This window comes from Apostichopus japonicus, chromosome 17, assembly GCF_037975245.1.
Source record: "Apostichopus japonicus isolate 1M-3 chromosome 17, ASM3797524v1, whole genome shotgun sequence".
In the NCBI taxonomy this organism is placed as follows: domain Eukaryota; kingdom Metazoa; phylum Echinodermata; class Holothuroidea; order Aspidochirotida; family Stichopodidae; genus Apostichopus; species Apostichopus japonicus.
This window is the reverse complement of record NC_092577.1, coordinates 11,768,584-11,794,376: the sequence shown is the minus strand read 5'-3', so window position 1 is coordinate 11,794,376 and position 25,793 is coordinate 11,768,584. Positions and strand designations below refer to the sequence as shown.

Genomic DNA, 25,793 nt, shown 5'->3' with positions numbered 1-25,793 from the left:
TTCTAAATAACTCAATTAACGATATCAAAGATACTATATTCTGATAAACAAAGAGTTTAAAGTTTAAATTTGTTTTTTTTCTGATGGGTGACATTAATACTGATAGATTTTTATTTCCCTAATTCTGCGGTGGTAGAATAACTTTGCCTGAACACAAAACCAGCTAAATTAATATGCCAAAATAACAGCTTGTTTTCGTTTTGCGCTTCATTGGGTTGACATGAGAACGCCTTGGAAACTAAACGCATCGATGGTGTTATTGTGTAACTCAAAGCGTTTTGTCGTATAAATCAGTTGTATTTTCTGAATTGTAATGACATTTGAGCGATTTCATTTTTCGGAACAGTTTTCCATATTCTTTCATATTGTTTTATATCAAACTATATAAGAAATATAAAACTTTGTAATAAGCAAAGGAGACTGTAGTTTCGCCAGAAATGTACATACGTATGTGATATCGTGTCACATGTACATGTACAGTGCATAAGATACACGCGATCGCTTACTATTCAGTACTACCTGGCTTCTTATTCAAGGATTGCTTTTCTAGCTCAAGTCCCAAACAGGATAACATCGGATTTTTTTCAAGTTTTCGGTCATAGACGTGCAAGTAACTAGACAGCGAGAATAGGTCATATGTTATAGCAAAGACGATTGTTCTGGCTTTATTTCTTTACAGCTATGAAACAATTGTAGACATATGTCTACATACTAGCGGGACATTACAATGGACATAGTCACTGAGAATAGCCTTCATTGAAGAGATTAGACCACAGTGAATGCTTTTCTTGTATGTACATATACCATCTATTGCAATAGTTGTGAAATTATATGTTGGCATAGGCTATTGTTTCTTACTTGGAAAACATCGAACATTGGAGACGATAGCATATATTTTAGAGAATTTATAAAGACACTTGGAGTTATCATTCACAAAGGCAACTAACAAACGTCTCGTTTTGACAAATGCTGTTCACATCAAACAACTTGTTTGATCAACATTTGCAAGAAGCCCCTAATATTCTATTCTATATACTATGCAAGCCATAGGAGATAAACTTAAAGGAATAGTTGGTCCTATCCAAAAGTATCCAGTCGCTACGTAAACTACATTTAACCCTATCGTCAGCTTTCGTTGCAATTCTGCCCTATATCTAAATATACAAATAAAAAACCTGCAAGCTGGCTGATTTTAATAGTAAATGCATGCTGAAATTGAGTAACACTCATCAATTTTTCTTGGCGTTTAGAATTTCAAAATGCAAAACTTTGTGTCAATAATTATCTTCCTCTTTAGAAAAAAAATTTAAGCACTTTTATGAACAACAAATCATTTGCATTAGCCGTGAAGACATAATTCATTTGATCAGTTTGTTGTTGTCGAATAATTTTACAAATTATCAACACATTTTAAAGTTCATATATTCTTCTTACAAATTAGTGAGCAAATTGAGTATATGGTTTGTCTTAAAGACGGAGAAATATCAAGCATGTATTGTCCCGCAATCAAATGTAGCAACCGAAATTTCTTTTTAAGACTTACTTGACCAGAAAGATGAACACGATTACTAAATCTAACGAAGAGTACATGTCAATGAATCAGTGTATAGAGAAAATCAAATACTTTAAACGCCATTAGTATATATTATAACAAAAATTGTTACGCCAATACGCTTACAGAATGTTGAAGGTAAAAGAAACGACGGCAGTGTTGCAATTGTTAAAGCTTTAATTTGAGATTGGCAGTTAGGGACAAATTCCTATCGCCGGGGATATACTTATTATATCTACTCGATATAACCAGCTTTAATGAAGATGGAAAAACAACCATTCTCAGGGAACTTCAAAGTTCATATTATAACTAGTACTAAAATTCCTTCTATCATCTTCAAGATCGTAAGTGTATAACTTTCCAGAAACACATGTCGCTAACATAAGCTGTTCCACCCCATTTATTGATGAATTGGCCATACAACAGCAGTTGTCGTCTACAGGGTATGTTTTCAGTAGTTGTCGGCCATCTTGACTGTACCGGCCTGTCTTGCTCTCCATTATATGTAAACGAGGTCTTTCGTATCTGTACAACACATTGAGAGGTCTACGGGCACCGCCAATATCCGGTTTGGTAAATTCACACGTCACATCTGACCCCTCCATGGTGACTGAATATGCTCTCTTACCATCGTAGTCACAGACCAGGAGACTACCTTTATGTACAGTAATGTCATGCGAACCACAAATTACATTTGGAAGTGATAGGGTGTATCTGTAATTCAATCGATAATCGGAGATATACACTTCTCTTCTGTCTCTACCAACAATGATGTCATTGCTGACAGGATTCTTGGTTAAACACTTGACCTATCTATGTGTAAACCAGCCATTGGAGATGTCATTGAAGTATGTCTTGTTGTATGAACCATCACGTACATCGTATAAACCGACTTCACCAGCCAGCAAGCTGTTAAACTTTAAACTTTTATGAACAAAAACAACAGAAACGATTTGGGAAAGACGTCTTATCAGACTTTATCTGATCCTGTCGTTGCATTTCCCCTCTTATATTGATGACAGTGACGTGTGAGTAACTACTAGACGCCCGGCCAGTGACGACGATATAATCGTCACCGATGTACGCAATGTCATTAATCCACCAACTTTTAGTTTTGATTCCCTGAACATCGAAAACTGACTCCTGGTATTTAGTAATCGTGACGTCATCAACATCAACGCTCCTTGTATCCTCGGTAGCAACATCGGATAAGGATTCTAGCTGTAGAAATCATTTTCTATGTTTTCTTTAAGAGGTGCACAGGCTGCTCTAATTTCAGGGTACACTGAACGTATGTCTACTTGTCTTTAGTTGCAAGAAAAGATGATGAAGTCGTTTCAATGACGTTCTCGTACCGTTTAATAACCTGGTCACAATAATCTGTTATTCCTTTGAATTCAATTTTATTTTCCTTTATATGTACTTCCATTGCTGTTCTCATATCTTTTAAGCTAGCATCTTTATTTGAAAGTTCCATGCAGAGTGCTCCCTCAATTGTGATGCATTCTACATTTAACTTTTCGGTTTCGTTGTCGTACGTTCTTTTAGCTTTTTTCTTGACACGATCATATTATCTTTCACTTGGCTTATCTCTTCCTCCAAATGAAAACTTATTTGGCTGTCTTCGTGTTTTCGTCTGTTTTTTATGTCAAATAAACCTCTTGCTCGGTTAGTGGTACATGCTCCCAGTTCATGTTTAATCTTACGAACCTGTTGTATGTGTTGATTTATCAATTCTTCTGTTTTCGTTGCAACATTTTCACTCAGTGTCCGCGTTGTAATTTGAATTTTCCTTGGTAACTCGTATGATCTTCTGTTGTGTTTTTGTTCAGCAATATTTTGTTCGAGCAACTCGCGTTCACGTCCAGCAAGTTGTCCTACTCCATGATAATCATATTCTTTGTGGTAACCGTGTCTACAAGTAAAGCAAATTGGTAGATATCCACAAGACCTAAAACATAGGGTTGCGTCAGTATTGCTATGCATATGACATTTGGGCACTTCGGTAAGTGCAGACAACTTTTCCAAACTTAAGTTCTTTGCTTCAATATCATCCAAGTTAAGAGTATCTGGTTGATGCTCATTAAACGTCATGGTGCTGACGTGTATGTCGTGACATGCTTTACATAAAAATCCTTTACATTTAAAGCAGTATGCTGAAACTTTGGTATTCTTTAAACAGCTCATACATTTCTTCAAGTCACTATGTTCACATGATTTCTGCAGTTGTAAGAACTCAAGCATACTCTTCATGTGAAAATCGGTTTGACAATCGTCAATCCCTTTTGCTGATATTGCGCACTCCTGATTACATAACGAACATTTTACGTTATTATTATTGCTGGTCTGAATAAGTGTTTGCAAGCATTCCTTACGGTATCGATGAAGACACGGTAACTGTTTCGGTTCTTTGAATTGATCCAAGCAAACAGAACATGTAAAAAAGCTCTCTCAAAACTTTTCAAAGGGAGCTTTCGATGCCATTTGTGTAAAAGAAGAGCCTTCCTTCTGTGATATATGTATCTAGAAATAGACAGAGAAATGTTACCCTAAACTAATTGTTACAACAATTTTTATTCATTTAAGAATTTTAATATATCATTAAGACGTAATGGATCATAATAGAAAAACAAACCTTTACGTCTTGAACGCTCCTCAATCAAAGTTATTGATAAATTGCTTTGAATTTATTTCAGAAATTCCACTAATTCTTTCCACACAAATTTATCTTTGATAAAGAAAGTTTTTAATAAGTCTACTTTTTCAATATCCATTAAGTTTGTACATTTCGAGGTGACGGTCATAATTAAATTTCTACACTATTTTCGAATTTTGTAAACAGATCATAGACAAATTATGAGGTAAACGAAATGAAAAAACATATCATTTGACTACTTGGCTCCTTTTTGTGTAATTCCAGCATTGTCGCGGAGAGCACCGTTAGAAAACTGGAGGCATAGAAATTAACATACTGCGATCAGCCCTGTTATCTTGAAAATTGAGGGCAGAAAGTATCATGGGCTTATTATAAACCACGTGCAAGAAATACCTGTCCAGCTGATGTCCGTCATAGGTTTAACTTTAACATCCACTTCCAAAGCAGGTTAACCTTTGCAGTTTAAACTTATTAGTAGTAAAGTAATAGTTTTGTTCCTATGTGGTTATTCTTCCTATATTCACTCCCTTTATCGCACTCTTCTATATTCTTTCAAAATATCATTTTGATATTAATTCATATCAAGTCTGGAACATATACTCTGTACTTCAACTGATAAGAATATTATATAGCCCTCACATAATCAGTTCTGATGAGCACGATGAACTACCATGCCGAAGTGACTGCGTTTGAATTAGTATTGTCGTAGCCTTACAACTCAGCCAAACGAAAACACTGCATATTGCCACATTAAAGCTTTAATGTGTTTTCTACTCATATATTTCCTTTACAGACGACCTTACGTCGGTGCAGGGATTCCACGTTTAACAATAATACATTTGAAACTTCAAAGATAGATTTTGTAAAATATATTTCCTTTTTAGATTCTCTAACTTATCTGTCAGTCAGTGCTCTTTGCATCGGGGTTTTATGAAATCTGAAATATGGTTTATATGTATTTTTGAAACTGCACTTGAAACTGTGTCACCAATCTGCCAGCAAGACCGCTGAAACTCCATTGTTCAATATCTTTACCAGATAAAGTTTATGGTCATAGGCTAAAAAGAATCCATGAAGTAACTGCTTTGCTGACATACAATTCAAAGAAAGGGCACAGTTTTGCACAAAAAGTCCTTCTTATAGAAAATGTTGCCTTATTTTTTTTAAATTTTCCTTACGCACGTTCGTTCTTAACTAAACAGAACAAGATATCATCTTCATAAGATGGCTCCTCACTCCATGGAACGCCGAAAATGTGAAAAATAAAGGTTCACAGGTATATTAGTATTTTTCAACACAACGGACTTTAAAAAAAAACATTCATCTCGATCTGAAGTGTTCTGCGGCCTGTAAATGTTTGTCTTTAGCCTTTGCACATAATACAAAACAGCAACTCTTTTATCGGTCTTTTGCAATGTCTAATGATATTAAAACAAACATACTTACAAATATTGGACTACTGTTTTCACCTGTACTTGGCTTTTCTAGTAACTGTTCCAAAATGTCTTCGTGTAAAAGTAAGTTGGCCTGACGTTTCGATCCTAGCAGGATCTTCTTCAGAGGCTAAATGACAAGTTACAGCAACAGAGGGGACAAAAACACTCACAGAATACAGACAGGTTAATGAGCACGGTGAACACAATGAGATGGATGAAAGGGGATTATAAGTACACCATGGATGGTGAGAAGAAAGCAACAGGGTGAGGAGTAGAGGAAGGAGATAAACTGTGAAGGGACAAAGAGAGGATTAAAGGCACAGGGTACGGAATAAACTGGAGAGGGACAAAGACAGAAAGGTGTGGAGAAAAAAAAAGAGGGGAAGAGAGCTGTGAGGAGAAAGGGGAGAAGGAGTAGAGGAAAAGTTAGTCATGTCTTTCCTGAATGTTCAGCCCCTGATGTTGAATGGTACGAAGGCGTTGCATCCAGAGCCTCTCTCTGCTGATTCGTACTAGGTCAGAACGCTACCTAAGGATTCAATCCCCTGTAGGGACATGTCGTTAATATCATGGTTGGGAAGGTTAAAATGTTCTCCAACTTGGGTCTCGGTCTTCATGGTGTTTACTGTGGATCTGTGACCATAGAATCGCTTCTTGAGGGTGGTTTTGGTTTCGCCAACATACTGGATGCCGCAAACTCTACAAGAGATCAGATAGATGACATTGGTGGTAGTGCAAGTGATGTGACCCTTAGTCTTGAGTTGCATGCTGTGGCTGGTGATGGAATTGGATTCAACAATGTGGTGGCTGCAGACGATGCATCTCGAAGTACGATCACATTTAAAGGTACCGTGCTGAATAGGTGTGGGGTTATAAGTTAGAGGTGGAACAGCAGCACGTACAAGAAGGTCTCGTAGGTTGCATGGTTGTCTGTAGGCGATGATGGGTTTTCAGGGACGGCTCGTTGGAGTCTATCTGAAGTGAGGAGAATGTTGTAGTTGTTAGAGGTGATTTTCTGAAGGAGAGGAAGATTTGGGTGGAAAGTAACAACCAGGGGCAGCTTGTTGTTGTAATCTCGTCCCTTTTTGTCCTTCACTGCCAAAGTAGATGATCTGGAAAGGGAGCGGACTCTCTGAATGGCTTCACGCACCCTTCTGGCACTATGGCCCCTGGCAATAAGGTGTTTTTCCAAAGCATCTGTATTGCGAATGAAAGAGGAATTGTTAGAGCAAATGCGACGAAGACGAAGTGCTTGACTGTAGGCAATTCCAGACTTGCAGTGACTTGGATGGCAGCTTGAAGAATGGAGATACTGGTGTGTGTCTGTGGGCTTGGTGTATAAGTCTGTAGAGAGAGAACCGTGTTCCTTGCGAACAGTCACATCGAGAAAGTTAACCTGCTGGTGAGAGTAATCAGAGGTGAATTTGATGGTGCTGTGGAAAGAATTGATGTGATTGATGAAGGTGAGCAGGCTATCCTCATCACTGGTCCAAATGAAGAAATTTCTTCTTCAGAATTTAAGTCACATTATCCACTGAAAGGTTGTCGAGTGACGACTGTTAACTAGCACTTGCATATTCCAAAAATACAGTGTCTGCTGGTGAGAGTGGTGGATGTATTTGGAATGCAAATGGATTCTCTAGTTCTATACATAAAGAAACAGCTGGGAATGGACATGTTGGTGCAGGTCCACTGCTCTCGAAATATAATTAAATGAAAGCCTGTATTGACTATCAAGAATTTCTGATAGGTGTGACCACATACAAGACTGTTTCCTCGGGGTCATAAGAGTTACCAGCATGCAACGGTTTGTAATGAAACAAGTCATCTTGGATTGTAACATACAGTTTGGCGTCGAGAGCTTCCTTAACTGCATATGCAGAAAAATGATCATGATAAAACATGGTGTTCCAAGGTCAAATGAGAAGCTTCACAGCAGAACCAACCACAGCAATATATTCCACTTTTTTTTCAAAATAGGGCTGATATTCCCAATTTGACAATACCATGACATTTGCCATTAGACATATCCATTGATCTGTGCAGAGTTTACTTACACCATATTAGTCTTCTTGAGGCACCCTTGTACTTCAAAAACCTGGTCTGCATTGGTCAGTGAAGATACTGAGACAACAGGTTGGTTTATAATTACCAGATTGCGTACATATAGCGACTGGTTCATCCAAACATGGTAACCCTTAGCCTGCTGATGTTTCCTGGCTAATGTTTTACAAATATTAATGTAGTTGTTACATGTTTTAGTCCAGCATTTCCTATCTAATCGAATAGTTGAGTACTGTACAAGGGGTCCTTGTAATTTCAGTGCTATTGGATAATGAGTGCAGATCTAGTTGGGTGTGAATATCCTGTCTGGGAACAACTTCAGAAATAGAAAATGATAATCTTAATGTTTTTACTTTAACAGATATGACGCAGCTATGCGAATTGTTGGTGCCACAATAAGCTTTAAAATATCCAGTATCATTAGAAAACTTGCCCAGTGTTCCTAATATTTACTAATTTTACCTCCCAAAATGATTACCAGTTTCATTTCCAGAGAAAAAAATCTTTCATGAGGTCATGCGCCATCTATATATGAATTACAAACGACATTGAAGCCTGGAATACTGTTTAATGCTCTCTTTTAACACCTGTTTCGGAATAATTTCCTTTCCCAGGTCTAAGCTGAAGTTTTATTTTGCTATCATGAGGTTTACATCTTCAGTAAGGGCCAAAACAGCTACACCTTTATGCATCTCGCACAAGCGACAATAGTGTGATGTTGACAAACTGCTTACATAACCCAACAGTTGATTAAGCGCTATATTATCTCCAATAACTAGGAATAACTTTAGTTTATCCAAATTTACAAATTCACCTGGGCTTCAGATTTCAATTCAATCATTTTGAAGATCCTCAATTTCAGCTGAGATGACAGATAGTAAACTAAAAGTAGCTCTTAATGCAAGATTGTGCTAATAAATAATAATGAGCTCTAAAATTCCCCCGACTACTTAAGGTAGTGACATGAATCTTTGTGTTTGAGTATCCGCATCCCCCGACCCTCCGGAAAGAACATTGGAATTTAGACGTCAAATTGTGTATTTTGAGGCATATTTAGACTGTATGTTATTCCCATAGAAGTAGCCCCAAATGCCAATTTTGCTCATAAATACTTGAGGTTTCATTAGGAGGTTGGAGGGAAGGTACAGCGTAGTAGTCCAATTCTTCCCCGGCAGAAATGCATAAAATCCCCCGACTGAACCGTATTCCTCCCTCTCTTCCCCCACCCTCCGACTAACGAAATTTGTGCGGAGTAGTTATTCATTCTATCACGCAGCCAGCTTTGGGAGACAAACGTTTTTCAAATCTTAGCAGAATTATAATGTTATAATTATTCAGTGTGAAGCATCTACGCATTACAGAACAAAATAATAATTTTGCAAATTTTGTCTGAAATTATGCAACGAACCCAAACCCATTCCTTTGGTGCAAATGTTAAACTGGCGAAATTTGGTACACAGTTATTTTGTTGTTAGCTCATGTAATTTTCCCTTCTAAATATTAACTAATAATACTTCATTACAGAATATAACCTTTTCAAACTAAGTGAACATTTAGCACGTCGACGATACGTGAAAATTTTCATACAATCTGTAAATAGACTATGAAAAATCGTTGATCCGTGACACGCCCTACTGACCTTGGATATTGTCCCCTTTTTCAGGAATTCAACTCTATGTTGACAACTTCATTGGATCCTAACGTCAGTGATTACTTGGTAGTAAGTCACTACAGGGCGCGTTGATTGTATTATACTTGAATACCCACGTAGTATATATAACCCCATGTAAACATAATACTAGTGATTCATACAATTTAAGATGATTGTAAACTGTGTTTCGTTGCAGTTGTTGTTATTTTGTTTTGAAGCACATTATTTTTGACATCAACCTTTCGGAGATCTTTACGAGAGAAGTAAGTAAGTGAACATTCACTCCAATATATTATTTTAATGTCTGCAATTGGTCATTTGGCATTAAGCAGAAATCGTTCGATTTATGCAAGTGATCGGCCAGTAAAAACTTCCTCGTTGGTAGTCTGTATATTGGGTTCATTGTAACGGCGGTATACTATACTGTATACCGCGTTATGGAGTTGACTAGACTGGGGTTGATGTTTGTTATTTCTGCAGCTGCCATACTAATCATATTTCAATCTGATGGTTCAGAAGAGTTTTCCTCAATTTAATGAATTGAAAATTACACCCTGTCGTTCTTTAGCTTTGGTAATAGCCTTAGAGAGTGGATTACTGTGTTTTACAAAAGGGGGAATGCTTGTGTGTGTAATAATGGCTTTCAACCGGGATTCTTCAACATCCACAGGGGTGTTAGACAGGGATGTCCTTTGAGTCCCTATCTTTTTATACTTTGTATGGAAGTGCTTGCTTTAATAATTCAAACGTTAACCTCAAAGGTATTAGGGTAGGGAATAATGTATTTAAATTATCACAATACGCAGACGACACTACGTTTTGCCTTGATGGTAGTAGGGATTCCTTTGAGGAAACCCTCAGTGTCCGGGACGATTTTAGATTAGCCTCTGGGCTTGCTATCAATATTTATAAGATCTAGATATTTTTAATGATCTAGCTTTGAATGTCACAACTGGTCCTGTTACTACGTTGGGTGTTTCTTTTACTCAAAATAGAGACGATCTCTTTCGTTTGAACTACCAACCTAAATTGTCCAGATTGAAAAACTGCCTCCGGGTATAGTCTGGTAGAGACCTGACCCCGATTCGTCGAAATATTATTGTCAAAACGTTCGCTCTTTCTCAACTGGCTTTCCTTTTCTTGGTTTTGCCAAACCCTTTAATTGGATTTATTAAAGAGCTCGAGAACATTATTTTCGATTTGATTTGGGGAGGTAGTTCTGAAAAAGTTAAGAGATCGTCAATGATAAATCGTTTAACAGATGGGGGGCTAAAGGTCATTCATATTAATAGTTTCATCAATAGCCTTAAGTGCACATGGATCAAACGTTACTGTAACGATATTCACGATATGGGAAATTTTCTTTGATTTGGAGCTTTACAAATTTGGCAAGCAGTTTCTGTTTCAGTGTAACTGCAACAATAGAGATATAAGCATTCCAAATAATTTTGTAAGTCAGATTATTAAGGCTTGGTGTGAAATATCTTTTAATAATCCAACTGATAACTACGGTAATCAATTTTTGTGGAATAATTCTTACATTCGTATCAATAACAAAATTGTGTTCTATAAGTTTCTATATGAAGCTAATGTCAAGTATGGGAGAGATCTTTTCGGCGAAAACGGGAGACCCTTAACCTTCCACAATTTTCGTACTAAATTTAATCTTCCAATGTTTCCTTTGACTATTTATACTGGTTTAATTAAGGCGATTCTTTTGGAGTGGCGTCGAGATTATGTTCAGAATTGTAATTTCCCCAATTGTAATGAGATTTGGCTGGAAAAGGTCTTACATTCCAATTCTACTTCCCAGTGTGTTTATTCCCGATATTTAGATAAAGTCGCTCAGATTCCTACCGCTAGCCGTAAATGGGCTAATGTGTTCAATAACTTGACGACTGAAGATTGGAATATATTTTACAGTATACCTTGGGCAACAGTTTCCGAATCAAAAATTCCAATATTTTCAGTTTAGAGTTTTACATAGAATAATTGGGACTAATAAACTTCTTCATAACATCGGAAAATCCGAATCTCCAAACTGTACCTTTTGCGATACACATATTGAAAGTATAGAACATCTGTTCTGGGAGTGTAGTGTGACATCCACTTTTATTTTAGGGGTTGAGGCTATGTTATTAAATAAGCAATTCTTCTTCTCCAAGAAGGATATTCTACTTGGTTTCGGTGTCGATGTAGCTCACCCATTAAATTTCCTTATTTTATATATGAAGCATTTCATCTTTCAATGTGAATTGAATAAATGTATTCCTGATGTAGAGGATTTCTTCTATAAATTTAAGTTTATAATAAGTGTAAAAAAGTACACACAACATCGATATCGTAGTAAAAGTTATGTTAACTTGGTGCAGCTTAAACATGCCAGAACATGCGATTCTCTTTTCCATTGATCTCGTTCGATCAATTGTGCTGTTTATTAAAACAACCGTTATTGTGTTATGCCTTTTATTTAATTTGAAGTATCGGGTATGAAAATATGAAGTTTGTTAATTTGACTGAAGATATCAATAAATGGAGAAAAAAAAGAATTGAAAATCAGTGATTTCTAATAAAATGTCAACCGAATCAATCTGGTAACTTCGGAAAATCGAAACTTCAGTAAAAGTCCAAAATTGATTATAATTTAAGTACCTTCTTTCGATTGTAGTAAACAAACATACATTTCAAAACATAATTGTAACAACGTTTGATGTGTTCTAGGCTAATTCAACATCACATCTATCTAGTTAAAGACATTGAGGGTTGAATAGCATCAAATGTTTTACGAGATAAAACACAAGTTTCACGGGAGACGATGAAACGAATCTACAGTCATACTGTACTTACATGGGACAGTGAGCCTTCATTTGACGGGAATATCCAGTCTGCTGTGAGGTTTGTGTACAATATTTACGTGATAAACAAAATCAAAGCAAGATTTGCATCAACGCAAAGACTATTAATTTTGAAAAGATGAAAGTAAGTGAAAATTGTTATCATATGAGTGTTAAATGATGTGGGTTGAATATAATTTATTTAGCCTATTAATCGTTCATAAAACGTTCTCTTTTAACGGCATAAATAGCTAGTAGTGTGGTTAATTTTGAATAACATTCAGTAAATAGTGGTAAAACGCTAATCCACTCCAAACATTTTCTTAAAACGGGAATTACATTTTTCTTTAATGCAAGCATCTTTTCGGGTACAGACAAGATATAAAAGGAGTGTGAGTTATATTTTGGTTATGATATTAATAACTGGCTTATAATGTTTAAATTGAAGTTAAATGGTAAACTCCAACTTATGCAGTGACGCGCGCGAAGGGTATGGACATCGGGACGTGAAATTAAACACTTGTCCCCATTCTCAAAATGGCTATGGCCTTTTTTATAATAAAAATATCGATCATTCAAAGGAGCAATGCAGTACGTGTGGGTAGGTACACACATATAAATCATATATCTTTATCAATTGACCCAACTGGAGGTGTTATGTTAATACGAGAATCAAGTTCGCATGATGTGCTGAGGGTTGATTTTAAGTGTCATTCAATATATCAAATTTAAAATGTTCAGAGAAATATTGCTCTTTGCTAACATGGCTAAAGAAGACACCTTATGAGTAGTATATCACACGCTGCTATAACAACAAGTGGCCAACCTAGAAGTAATATTTATTTTCTACAAATGTTTTATTTTGCCAATTCTTTACCATCCTCGTTTAGTTCGATATTTCTATTTTTTTTGGGGGGGGGGGGTTGAGGCGGGTGGAGGCGGGTAGGGCAGGATCACCCAGGCTACTGCCACTGACTCCGATATAAAGTTGTAACTACAAGTTAAGCGTAAGTTTATAATAGACTACAGAAGATACTGTTGCAAGCCATTAGTCAGACGGGTAATCTTCATAATACACAACAGATGTGGATCTAAGTTTATATTGTAAAACATGAATAATATTGTCACAAGCGGAATACATTTATGAAAGAAATGATGTTTCCTGGATTAATCATGGCTACAGTAGCAAAATGAAAATTTAAAGTAAAAGGAAAATGTTGACGAAATATTAATGTGGTGTGCCGTTTGTATATATTATAACAATGTTTCATTGCCAAAATAACAGGCCACTGTTATAAAACATGTGCATTGTTAATTAACATAAACTGTCCGTTCTTTAAAATAACAGGACGTTATTGAAGTTTAATTACCATAACACCGTCTTTTAAGTTCCATTAACACTTAAAGTAACATCTGTTATTTAAAAAGACGATACCCATTTTTTAAGCTGTGTGTTAAAAAAATTACACTTTAATACCATTTAGTATAAATTACCGCCCATCCGGACATACATTTGCATATTCATTTTGAAGTGTTACCCAAAGTTTGTGGGCTACGTCCTCTTTATGTGATTTCGGTGCTAGAGTATGCACATCTAGTATGTCTTATTATGCATTTAGACTGCTAGAAATATTGCATTTGATATAAAGGAATAACTTTACTGCTTGAAAACTGTTGTTATTTGTGCCAAAATTAAAGTGACCGCGTTCAATATTATCACAAATAAACATATTTTATATAGAGTTGGCTTAGTTCTTACAAAATCATTACACCTACACCTTGGTCGCCTAATAAGTTGGTGTCACACGCTTGAAGGTTGCGGTATTTACACGAAATGGGTTGCCAAGTGAAACAGCAACAGTAGGAAACGTTTACTGTTTACCGATTTAAACGGAATTCTAAACCTCTAATTCAAGGTTTAAAAGTACAAGTTAAAAAAAGTTACACCCGTTTTTCACGAACTTTATTGTATTACGTGTTAGTGCTGCCGGTATTCTACCGTGAAAACAACACTGAATTTTAACAGTTCGTTTTATCCTCAAAATTTGGAAGTAGCCCTCTAACTAGCAAAAAACAAACTGGGTAAAATAATTCATAAAAATTGAAAAAGTTCGACATTCGTTAATACGGGTGATGTTTCCATTGGCACCTGAATCCCCTTTTAAACTTACAATAATCTCTTCGCAACTTCATTTACAAATGGCCGCACATACTTGTTTCTTGTCGTCAACGAATATCTATCCACGAAACCTCATAACAATTCATTATCAAATGACATGGTAATGTCTTCCACAACACCGTATACATGATCTGTGTAATGAAGATCCCCCGTGCACACGATGGGGGTTCTGCAACTTTGTGTGCTGACAATTTTGGTCAAAAAGTAGTTATTTGTACCCACGAAAGATCTGAAATTACCAACACCAATTTCTAAGACTTTTAGCATAATACAGCTAGAGCAACATAAACAATTCTTTCATGTTTCTCTTTACCTAAATTCTTGGCAAAACTAAACGCACGTTAGTAATTTGATTAGAAGAGGAATATTACAGCAATTGTGCGTTAAATTCTATATTATTTGAAAATTAAATTGCAGAGTCCCGTGAACCAGACCTATGGCTTCGACATTTCCTCTCAAAGACCTGGCAGAGAACTTCTTTCTGTGTTCTGTTTGTTTGAAGCAATTTAAAGAACCAAAGATGTTACCATGTCTTCATCGATATTGCAGGGATTGCTTAAATACAGTTATTCAAGCCAGCCAAGATGGGACGGTTAAATGTCCATTATGTCAACAGGATAATATTATACCAGAAAATGGAGTAGATGATTTCAAGACCGATTTTCAAATGAAGATTATGCTCGAGTTTGTAAACTTGCAAAAATTGTTTGAAAATGAAAACGTCAAACAATATGTGAGTTGTTCAGAAAATACAAAAGTGTTTGCATACTGCTTTAAGTGTAGAGACTTCTTATGTGACCCATGTTACATGGTTCACGTGAACAATAAAATGTTCACAGAACACCAAACTCATATTCTGAAATTGGATAATATAGAGGTCAGGAACCTTACACTGGAGAAAATAACGACACTTACGGAAGATCCCAGGTGCCACATACACGAGACAAAAGAGGCAAAGTTATGTTGCTGTACGTGCCGACATGTACCGGTATGCATAGTCTGCATATATAGTAAACACAAAGGTCATAACCTACAAGACGTATCCGTACTAGCAACTTCTGAAAGAGAACTTTTGACACCAAAACTTGAGGAACTTAACAAACACAAAAACAAACTTACCGACTTAAGAAGCAAAATTCAAACTACCACGCAGAAGCTGAACGAAAATGCCGAGAAAAAGACAAAAAAGGTGATGGATAAGCACAAAGAAAAGATACAGAAGATTAAAAAGAAACTCGACGAATGTACTAAAGAACGAAAAAAAGGCTTAGAAGACATAGAAAGAAGAAAAAGAGATAAAGACGGTCAGATTACTATTAATTTGGAAAAGGAATTAAGCCAAGTAAGAGAGAAATATGATAAAATTAGGAAAAATGTGAAAAGACAGTACGACGACGAATACGAAGCGTTCAATCAGAAATGTGATAAAACTGAGGGCGCACTCCTTAGCAATCTTGGTAGCTTAAAGGATTCAATAACTACCAAAGACTTGCCTGTAAAGCAAAAACAAGATGAATTGAAAGAAATGTCAGATTATTGTGACAAGATTATTCAAAGATGCGAGAACCTTACAGCAACGACCTCATCTATTCTTGCTTCTAAAGATGATTGGACAGACGCTCAGTATATCCCTGATATTAGAGCAGCCTGTGAACCTCTGATGGTAGAGATGAAAAAGGAATTTCCAGAGTTTAACTCCTTACCGGATTGCTTTATCAGTGGTAGAATGAAGGCTAGTAAAGAGAGCGTCACGATTGCTCAGCACGAAGAGTCAGTTTTTGATATCGTAGGAATCGAAGCTAAGGATTGGTCGATCAATAATATTGCCAGCAGCGGAGATGGTAATTTCGTCATAACTGGTATGGCATCTAAATTGTACTCACACATCACTGTCGTCAACAGGAAAGGAGAGAAAAAGCGACAGGATAAGATCAGTAATATGGGCAAATCCTTTGCATGGCGTTATTGCTGTTCTTTATCAAAGTTCAAAGTTATAACAGTTTGTAAGTCTGACATCGGAATTTACGATGTACGTGATGGTGCATATAGCAAGAAGAACATTGGTGACGTCTTTACAAGGTGGTCATCTGATCAGTATGTGAGTTGTGTAACTACTGACCCTGTGAAAAATTACATTATTGTTGGTACTGACAGTAGAGATGTTTTTGTATTTACTGATAAAATGAAGTACAGTTACATGTTTACCCTACCAGATGTAATTGATGCACCGCATGATATCTCTGTACATAGAGGTAGTCTCCTGGTCTGTGGCAACTTGTGTGATAGAGCATATGCAGTCACCATGGAGGAATCGGAGTGTAAGCTGATGTATGAATTCACCAAACCAGATCTCGATCGATGGAGTCCTTACAGTGTCTGCACAGACAAGCACGAGTTCATCTACATGTTATGGGTTGGAGACGTCGATCGTCCTGAGAGAGGTCTCCTAATGCAGTACAGTCAGGATGGCCGACAGATACTCACGACAAGAATAGTAGATGAGAACATTCGATGTGTGACATCATTAGAAGAAGAAGATGGGGCGGAAAAACTAGTAATTGCAACAGGTTCTTCGGGGAAACTGTACACGTACGGTCTAATAGTGACTAATACGTAGGAAATATTACAACGTATAGTTAAACAACCTAGTAAGGTGCACTCACCCTTAAAACAGAAATGTATTCATCGAGTAATATTAGTTATATGTTGTTTCATTCTCGCAGTCACATAATCTCCAAAAAACAACATTAATATAAATTATACTTTACTCACTGGTTCCAGTCAGTCAATTGATCAATTCGTGTAAAAAAAATATTTTAATCTGGCCTTTTTTTTCTGGCATCCGTGTGAATGTGGTCGATCACTGCATTCTGTTAACCAGAATCTTGTTTTCGTAAACTAGTACTTAAGAAGACAATTGTTAGTTACTGTGCCTGTTCAACCGATTAACACAGAGATTACAGTAACTACTGTAAATTGTTAAGTTTTGTGCCACAGTTAAAACTGGCTCTTGCTTATAAATATTATACATCGGTAGCATGTGCTATTAGGATTACAGTAAGAACTGAGGATATGTGTAATCAAAACAAAATGAATCAAACTGGATTTGTTGGGATTACACATCCTCAGTACTTACTGTAATTCTAATAGCACATGCTACCGATTTAAAGCACGATCCGCTTTTTACTGTGTTAAAGCACTTTAAATGGACTATACCCTACGATAAAGGACGTTATGTAATATGTAGTGATTTGTTACAGAAAAAACGATGTCTTTAATTGATAATAACTGATAATATCGCAACAATTGATTTTGTGTTATTTTGAGATTTCAAAAAAAATGCAGCATGGATAGATGTATTAATTGGAGAATCGATACCAACTAGTGGAAATGTTAAGTTTATCTTATGTATCTTCTGCTCATTTTTAAATGCCTTATAATGACTTTTTATCACATTGGAAAATGTCAACATATGGAATTCATAGTGTCGTTTTCTAAAGCAAATCTAGACAGATCAAGGTATAGGTAACTTCATCCACTGTTATGTATGTTATTATCACATTTAAGGAAGTATCGATAGAAAGTCCTACTTGGATATGAGAGTTTTAAGTGATAGTGCTGTAGTGGAATAATGTTGGTTGAATGGATAGTTCGTGAGGCAATCATTTCACTGCACCAATTCAATAACCCTCACAATAACCCTCACAACCACTATTATGTGTATGATGTCGACAAGACCGTTCATTTGTTAGTATTGCACCCATTACATAAGAAAGCAATAATGGTCGTTATTATTCATCCTTCAACTATGGAAAGTACGATATGGTTTCAGATATTCAGATATTTCAGATATTTCGTGATGAATTTTAACTTACAAAAACTGCTACTGATGCAAAAAATAGTTTATTTACAAAGCGTGTAACTTCATATACTTTACAGGATCAAAGTCTAACTAACTCAAATTGATAAATCCATAACGTGACAACGAGCTATATGTATGTCACAGTACACGCCATTTTCCTTTCAACGTAGAATGGATATTGGACCAATTTCTGCTAATATTAGAGGGGAAAATGAAACAAAACGTTTAAATTAACTTGATATACTGACGTTTACTACAATTAGTTCGACGACAGCAGCCTCAGGTGTCCGGAGGAGCGGTTTGAATGAACAAATACAACTATCGGTAAGTTACACTCTAATAACACTGAGAGGAACCACCCATTTCTATCGTCAGGAAAACTAATGTAGGCCTATAACTGTATTATGTGGGTATTTTGGAGTAACTGTTCTGGGATTAGGATACTTTACAAACTACCATACCACTTGGTTAAATATTATCCACTGGTATTTGACTATACCCACGATATCGCTTTATTGATGCAAATGTCAGATTGGGTAAAAGTCGAAGAAAATACAATAATTCTTAGGTGGATTTAAACTTTCTCTTCAACATTTTTCGGGTATTGCATAAATGCTAGAAAATGTTAAGTGGTCAGTTATAAGGGGAAATTACAGTTACATAATGACTTCCGTTCTTATGTACATGAACAAGATGTTGTGTATAAATGTACGCATGCACTCATAAAACAAAAGATGCAGGTTAAGTAAAATATTACTTAACCACAAGAAACATAGGAACTCCAAAATCACCTAAGTTAATTTTACCTAACCACGGATTGGTAAACGTTTACATGTAATTGGGGTAGAAAATTACATTATATTGTGTAGTATACCTGACGTACTGAAAACGAGCATTTACACAGCATAGATTTAACAATTTTTATAATTATTTTGTTATTTATTGCCCAGCTTGTTCCCTTGAATAGCCACAAATCTGACAATTTACACACTGTGGAAAAGATATCAGAAAAAAAACAGTTCTTGTATTTGCTGAGATCTGTAATTTATTGAGAATCAGCCAAATGAAAATATATTCATCCAGGTATTTAATAGGGCATTGTAAGAAATTCTTCTGAAGATGCTGTTCTGAAAAGTATTACATTTGAAGCTGAAAATGCAGAATTAAGAGGAATTCCCTCATGTAGGAATACCATTATATTTATGATAGCATATATCGAAATATAACTACATGTTTCTACAAGTGAAGCTGTTCGTTCATATATGTTGTGCACAGGGCCATGATCGTAAGATATATCTCTGGTATAAATCAAAGAAAATTTAACTTATTGCTTGTATCACATCATCTATCTGCTGGGCTAACGTTCAGAACTAAATTATAAACATATACATTGACATACCTTGTCTATAGTATCACAACCTTTTCTTCTAGTGGATAATTCTACTAACAAAGACACTTTTAAGTCACATTTGTCACAAAAGTAGTTAAAGAAATGGAAGAACATGGAAAGGTAATGAATGTATACATGCTGATCTTTAAAATCCGCGATCACACATAATTTGATTGAAGAAGCTTGCATGACAACTATTATTACAAAATGTGATTTAGTACAAATACCCTTGACAATGCAACAGATGAACATACTAGGAGAATTTAAGTATGCGAACATCAATGGAACAAAAAAGGAAATATTATTAAAGGGAACATGTTAATCATGTGATGGAAGTATGATTCTATTAAACTAAGACATCCAATGACATCAACTTTGAGCGGACAACTTGAACTTAGCTTTCAATATCACATGCACTGGTTTCACACTACTGAACTTACTAACATGATCTTTATGTTGAGTACCGGAAAGAAAATGGAAATTTATACGTCAAAATGGTGCATTCTGAGGCATGTTGAGACTATAAGTTATGTCTATACAATTAGCCCTGAACGCATCGTTTTGCTTATAAATATTTTGAGGTTTCAAAAAAAGGTGGGAGGGAAGGTAATTACGTATTAATAGTCCTATTTTTTCCCCGGTAGCAATGCAAATATCACCCAACTGAACCGTCCCCCTCCCCGACTGACGAATTTTTGCAGACTAGTTATTTATGATCTCACTCAGCCTGCTTTGGGCGTCGAATGTTTTCAGAAGTTAAGCAGAATTATAATGTTATATCTTGGTTAATTATACATAATCATACAGCATCTACGCATAACTGAACAAGATAATCATTTTGCAACTATTAATCTGCAAAGAAGGCAAACCCAATCCTTTGGTGGAAATGTTCAACTGTCGGAATTTGGTAAACAGTCAGTTTGTGTTTAAGTCATAAAACTTCTTAAATGTTAACCAATCTTACTTCTTTACAGAACATCACTTTTCCAAACTGAAATAAACATTTAAACACCAACTATGAAGATTTTTCGATGGACATAAATCCCACCATTTTGCATGTAAGTAATCCCTAACTGACTCCAATTACATTGTTGTAATGAACTTTACCAATTTCGGACGTTAAATACGTGAAAAATGGGAAGAAAAGTCAGCTTTTAAGGAAACCTATTTCAGACATACCTGAAACATTCCTAAGACATCGGGTGACCAAGTCACGTCATCTTTGGTATACCGCACTCAGAACAATACTGTTAGTGTGTAAAGTTGTTTACTTGAGCTGCCAAAACGTCAACGATATTACTCCCTTTTCCCCGAAATGCCACAATTCTGTGTTGTTGGGGGTTGCGGTTAGACCTCAGCCAACAAAAGCATCAGCTTTTTAGCTTTCCGAGTAGAAGAACCGACGTAAAACGCCGTAGACTTTGGATCAATTATTTGCGATCCACGCGGAAAGGTTGTTCAGCACCCGGAGTATTTCATGCTCATGAGTCCACATGCATGACCCTACCTCTGTGTATGCTGCAAATGCTTCATTCTGCGAAACTTATATACTTTCGACAGCTATGGAGGACATAACTGATGTGAAATTGACCCTTTCAAGTCTCCTCGTAAACACGCCCTGGACGTCCTTTCATTAACACATTATATCACGCAGTTGACAATATAATATTTACTGGTTGAGATGACCGTGTTTATACCGTGCCTATAGGGTAGCAATGTTAGTACAGTACATGTAGTGAGTAACAACCCCACGCAGGGGTTGGCTCACAGTATGTGTAAATAGTCATGTTAGGATTTCATCGCATTTATCTATTTCATTTGTTGTATTCCAGTATCGTGATTCGTGATACATGTGTTATATTGTCCGTTATGTTCATTCCGGCATCTGATGGTCCAAGGAGTTGAATAAAAACGGTACTATATAGCGATCGGACGTTTGATTTCGTTAGTGACTGTCTTGTGATTGTGGGATGTTACTAGTCAAGGCCTGTTTCAACTAGACCCTAACTCTATGGAATTACACAGAGTCACGGTAGTATTTCACCCAGGATTGAACGAGAAACGTGGATTTGGATATTCCACTGCTTAACTTGGTTTATTGACAGGATACTATTTCTGTGTTTGTACTTTTGGATATTAAAACGATTAAATACTGTGTTCAGCTGAAACTTAGTCATGTATATGCTACCCTGGTCGATTCAGGCCTGCGTCTTCTCGTAGTTGTTCGATTATGTTTAGTGTTTTTTGGGTAATTCGTTGACAGTAACGTAAACCATTTTCCCGTGACATAACACGCATGAGTCATCTTTTAGGTATATTCTTCTGTTAAGTTTGCGGTATCTTGCGATCAAATTGTATTACGGAATCGGCAAGCTGCTTGCATTTTCTACAGTATATTGTACCGTACGTACCTATTGACACTCTGCTATGTAAACGATGCCATTTGAGTGGAAATTTTACAAATAAAATCACACATTTTTCTTAATTTTCTCCTTAAAATTGTCTTAAAACTATTTGTTTACGTTCATGTGTTCTTGTTTTAAGCTAACAGCTTTTCAAACGCTTGAAATTGGAAGTAAACTACAGTACAATAGTTCGCTATCTGTGTATAAACAGTACCTATTTCAGCGTTTGGTTTTCGCGGTATACCAAAGATGACGTCACACGGTGACCAGAGGCTCCTATGGGTCAATCTCTGTTTTCAGACATTCCGGAGGTACATGTCGATTATGGGTATGTAAACTCCCAAATTAATGGAAAATCCGAAGAAAAAAAATTGTCTCCATAGTTGGTTTTTAACACGTCGAAAATACGTAAAAATTCCCATTCAATGGGTAAATAGACTATAAAAAATCATTGATCCGTGGCACGCCCTTTTGTATTTGCAGGAATTCCCCTCTATGTTGATAACTTAGATCGTGACCTCAGTGATTACTTTGTAATACATCACTACAGGCCGTATTGAATTGTACTATACTTGCTCATACACAGAGTACAGTATAGCATCATGTTAAACGGGATACTGGTTATTCATATTCGAGAAAAAATATTAATAAAATGATTTTAATTTTTTTTTGCAGCTATTTTGTTTTGGAGCACATTACTTTTGACACCGACCTCTGTTTGAGATATTTACGATAGAATTAGGTAAGTGAGCATTCACTCGAATATATCCCTTAATGTCTTCCATTGGCCATTTGAAACATAACTTGTTCGATATATGCAATTATTGGCTAGTAAGTATTGCTTCATTGGGAGTCTCTACATTAGGTTCCATTGTAACGGCCGTATTCTATATTGCAGCGAGCTATGGAATTTACTAGACTAGAGTCTATGTTTGTACTTCCTGCAGCTGCCATACTAAAAACACTTCAATCATAATGGTGCAGAACGGTTTTCCGCAATTTGATGCATTGTGATTTCTAATAGAATCTCAACAGAATGACTCTGGTAAAAACTGAACATTTACACTGCAGTATAATTCCAATTTGAATGTAAGTACCTTCCTTGAGTTGATCATAAGTGGGCAATTTTGAAACATAATTGACAGAAAAATTGAAGTGTTCTAGGCTACGTCAACATCACATCAATCTGGTTAAAGAAATATCGTGGGTTGCATAGAATCAAAGTTTTATGAGGGCAAACTAAAAGTCATCAAATGTTGCAGAGGAGACGATAAAACGAAACTACAGTCATACTGTACGTACATGGGACAGTGACGGGTTTAGCCAGTTTGTTGTGGGTGTGTGTACAATATTTACGGGATAAACAAAATCAAAGCAAGATTTGCATCAACAGAAAAGACTAATAATTTTGGAAAGATGCGAGTAAGTGAAAGTATTATTATATACCTTTTAGTATTAAATGTTGAAGGTTGAATAGAACTTATTGAAGTAAACTTACCATAACATCGTGAAAAAAACATTCACAATCAGTGGCAAAAAAACAGTGAGAATGTACTTCATATGCATAATGTTAATTAAGAATAAAATGTCTATAATGCCTTGATACCCATTATTTAACCTGTGTGTGATATCAATAACACTTTTGTGCCATTTTGTATCAATAACTTTACATCGGGACACTTAAATGTGTATATTCATAATGAAGTGTTACTCAAATTGTTTTGTGGGGTACGTCCTCTTTATGTGATTTCGGTGCTTAGGTATTCACATGTAATATGCCTTATTATTCATCTAGACTGTTTTATATATATATATATATATATATATATATATATATATATATATATATATTTTATTTGATATAAAAGGATATGTATATTCCTTGAAGACTGTTTGTTGTTTGTGAAAAATTAAGGTGACAGCTTTCAATATTCTCTCAAATGCACATAATTATTCTACTTATTATATACTTGACTTAGTTTTTACATTATACTCCTACACCACTTATTCGCCTAATTATTTGGTGTTACACACAGGACAGTTGCGGTATTTAAAACAAATGGGTTGCCGAGTAATACCGCAACTGCAATAAAGCAAAAGAATTTGCTAAAAGAAGGACATGGTTGCAATAGAAACGTTTAATGTTCTTACACGGAATTCTTAACGACGTGAATTCACGGCTAAAAGTACCAGTCAAGAAACGTTGCATCGTTTATTGCTAATAATTTACGTCTTGGCGCAGACGTCCTGTCTGCCGGAATTCTACCGTCAAGCACACTACAAATAATATAAAAAAAGTGAACAATTTCGACATCGTGAAGATGGGTGATGTTTGCCTATGTCCATCGGACCACGAATCCCCTATATTGGCCAAAATAAAGTTATTTACACCCAGAGAAAGAACTGAGTTCCCAACACAAATTTCCATGACTTTTGGCATAATGCAACTAGAGCAAATAAAATAAATTGTTTAACTTAACGTAAAGTACTTTGCAAATGTAAACGCATATTAGTAATTTAATTACAAGAGAAAGCAATTGTAGGTTAATTTCTTTAAAATTTGCAGAGTCCCGTGAACCAGACCTATGGCTTCGACAATTCCTCTCAAAGATCTGGCAGAGAACTTCTTCCTGTGTTCTGTTTGCTTGGGTCAATTTAAGGAACCGAAAAAGTTACCATGTCTTCATCGATATTGCAGGGATTGCTTAAAAACAGTTATTCAAGCCAGCCAAGATGGGAAGGTTAAATGTCCATTATGTCAACAGGATTATGTCATACCAGGAAATGGAGTAGATGATTTCAAGACTGACTTTCTTATGAAGAATATGCTTGAGTTTGTAAACTTGCAACACTTGTTTCAAAATGAAAATGTGAAACAATGTGTGAGTTGTTCAAAAATATAAAAGTGTTTGCATACTGCTTTAAATGTAGAAACTTCTTATGTGATCCATGTTACAATGTTCACTTGAACAGTCAAATGTTTACAGATCACCAAACTCACATTCTGAAATTGGATAATGTTGAAGCCAGGAACCTAACACTGGATAAACTATCGACACTTACGGAAGATCCCAGGTGCCACATACACATGAAAAAAGAAGCACAGTTATGTTGCTGTACGTGCCGATATGTACCAGTATGCATAGTCTGTATATATAGTAAACACAAAGGTCATGACCTACAAGACGTATCTGAAGTAGCAAATAGTGAAAGAGAAGTTTTGAAACCAAAACTTGCGGAACTAAACAAACACAGAGACAAACTATACGACTTACCAAAAAAAGTTGAAACTACTTTGCAAAAGCTGAACGAAAATGCCGAGAAAAAGACACAAAGGTTAATAAATCAGCACAAAAAACAGACGAAGAAGATTAACGGTAAACTAAACGAATGTAAGGAAGTACGCAAAAGAGGCTTAAAGGAAATAGAAAGCAGAAGAAGAGATAAAGACGGTCAAATTACAATGAATTTGGAAAAGGAATTAAGCCAAGTAAGAGAAAAATATGATAAAATTAGGAAAAACGTGAAAAGACAATATGACGACGAATGCGAGGAATTTAATCAGAAATGTGATAAAACTGAACGCGCACTCATTAACAAACTTGATAGCTTAAATGTCTACTTAAAGGGTTTAATAACAACCAAAGATTTGCGTGTAAACAAAAATAAAGATGAGCTGAAAGAAATGTTAGATTATTGTGACACGATTATCAATCGATACGAGAACTTTACAGCCACGTCCTCATCTATTCTTGCTTCTAAAG

At 35.9% G+C, this 25,793-nt stretch overlaps 1 protein-coding gene across 5 annotated transcripts in view; it reads left to right on the top strand.

The window, feature by feature from the left end:
- Positions 1–25,261, top strand: part of LOC139984060 (uncharacterized) — a 33,289-nt gene extending 8,028 nt beyond the window's left edge. The window contains exons 1-5 of one of the 5 annotated variants that reach the window (XR_011798920.1): positions 8,917–9,622; positions 14,790–18,558; positions 20,599–20,682; positions 22,705–22,771; positions 24,596–25,261. Coding sequence is in view for 1 of the 5 variants with exons in the window: in XM_071997732.1 (XP_071853833.1) it covers positions 14,809–16,989 (2,181 nt within the window). In the remaining 4 variants the exon portion in view is untranslated. Of the gene's footprint in view, positions 1–8,916; positions 9,627–14,789; positions 18,808–20,598; positions 20,683–22,704; positions 22,772–24,595 lie in introns of those variants that run through there. The other 4 variants (XR_011798919.1, XR_011798921.1, XR_011798922.1 and 1 more) reach the window with 4 other exon arrangements.
- Positions 25,262–25,793: the final 532 nt, after the last annotated feature.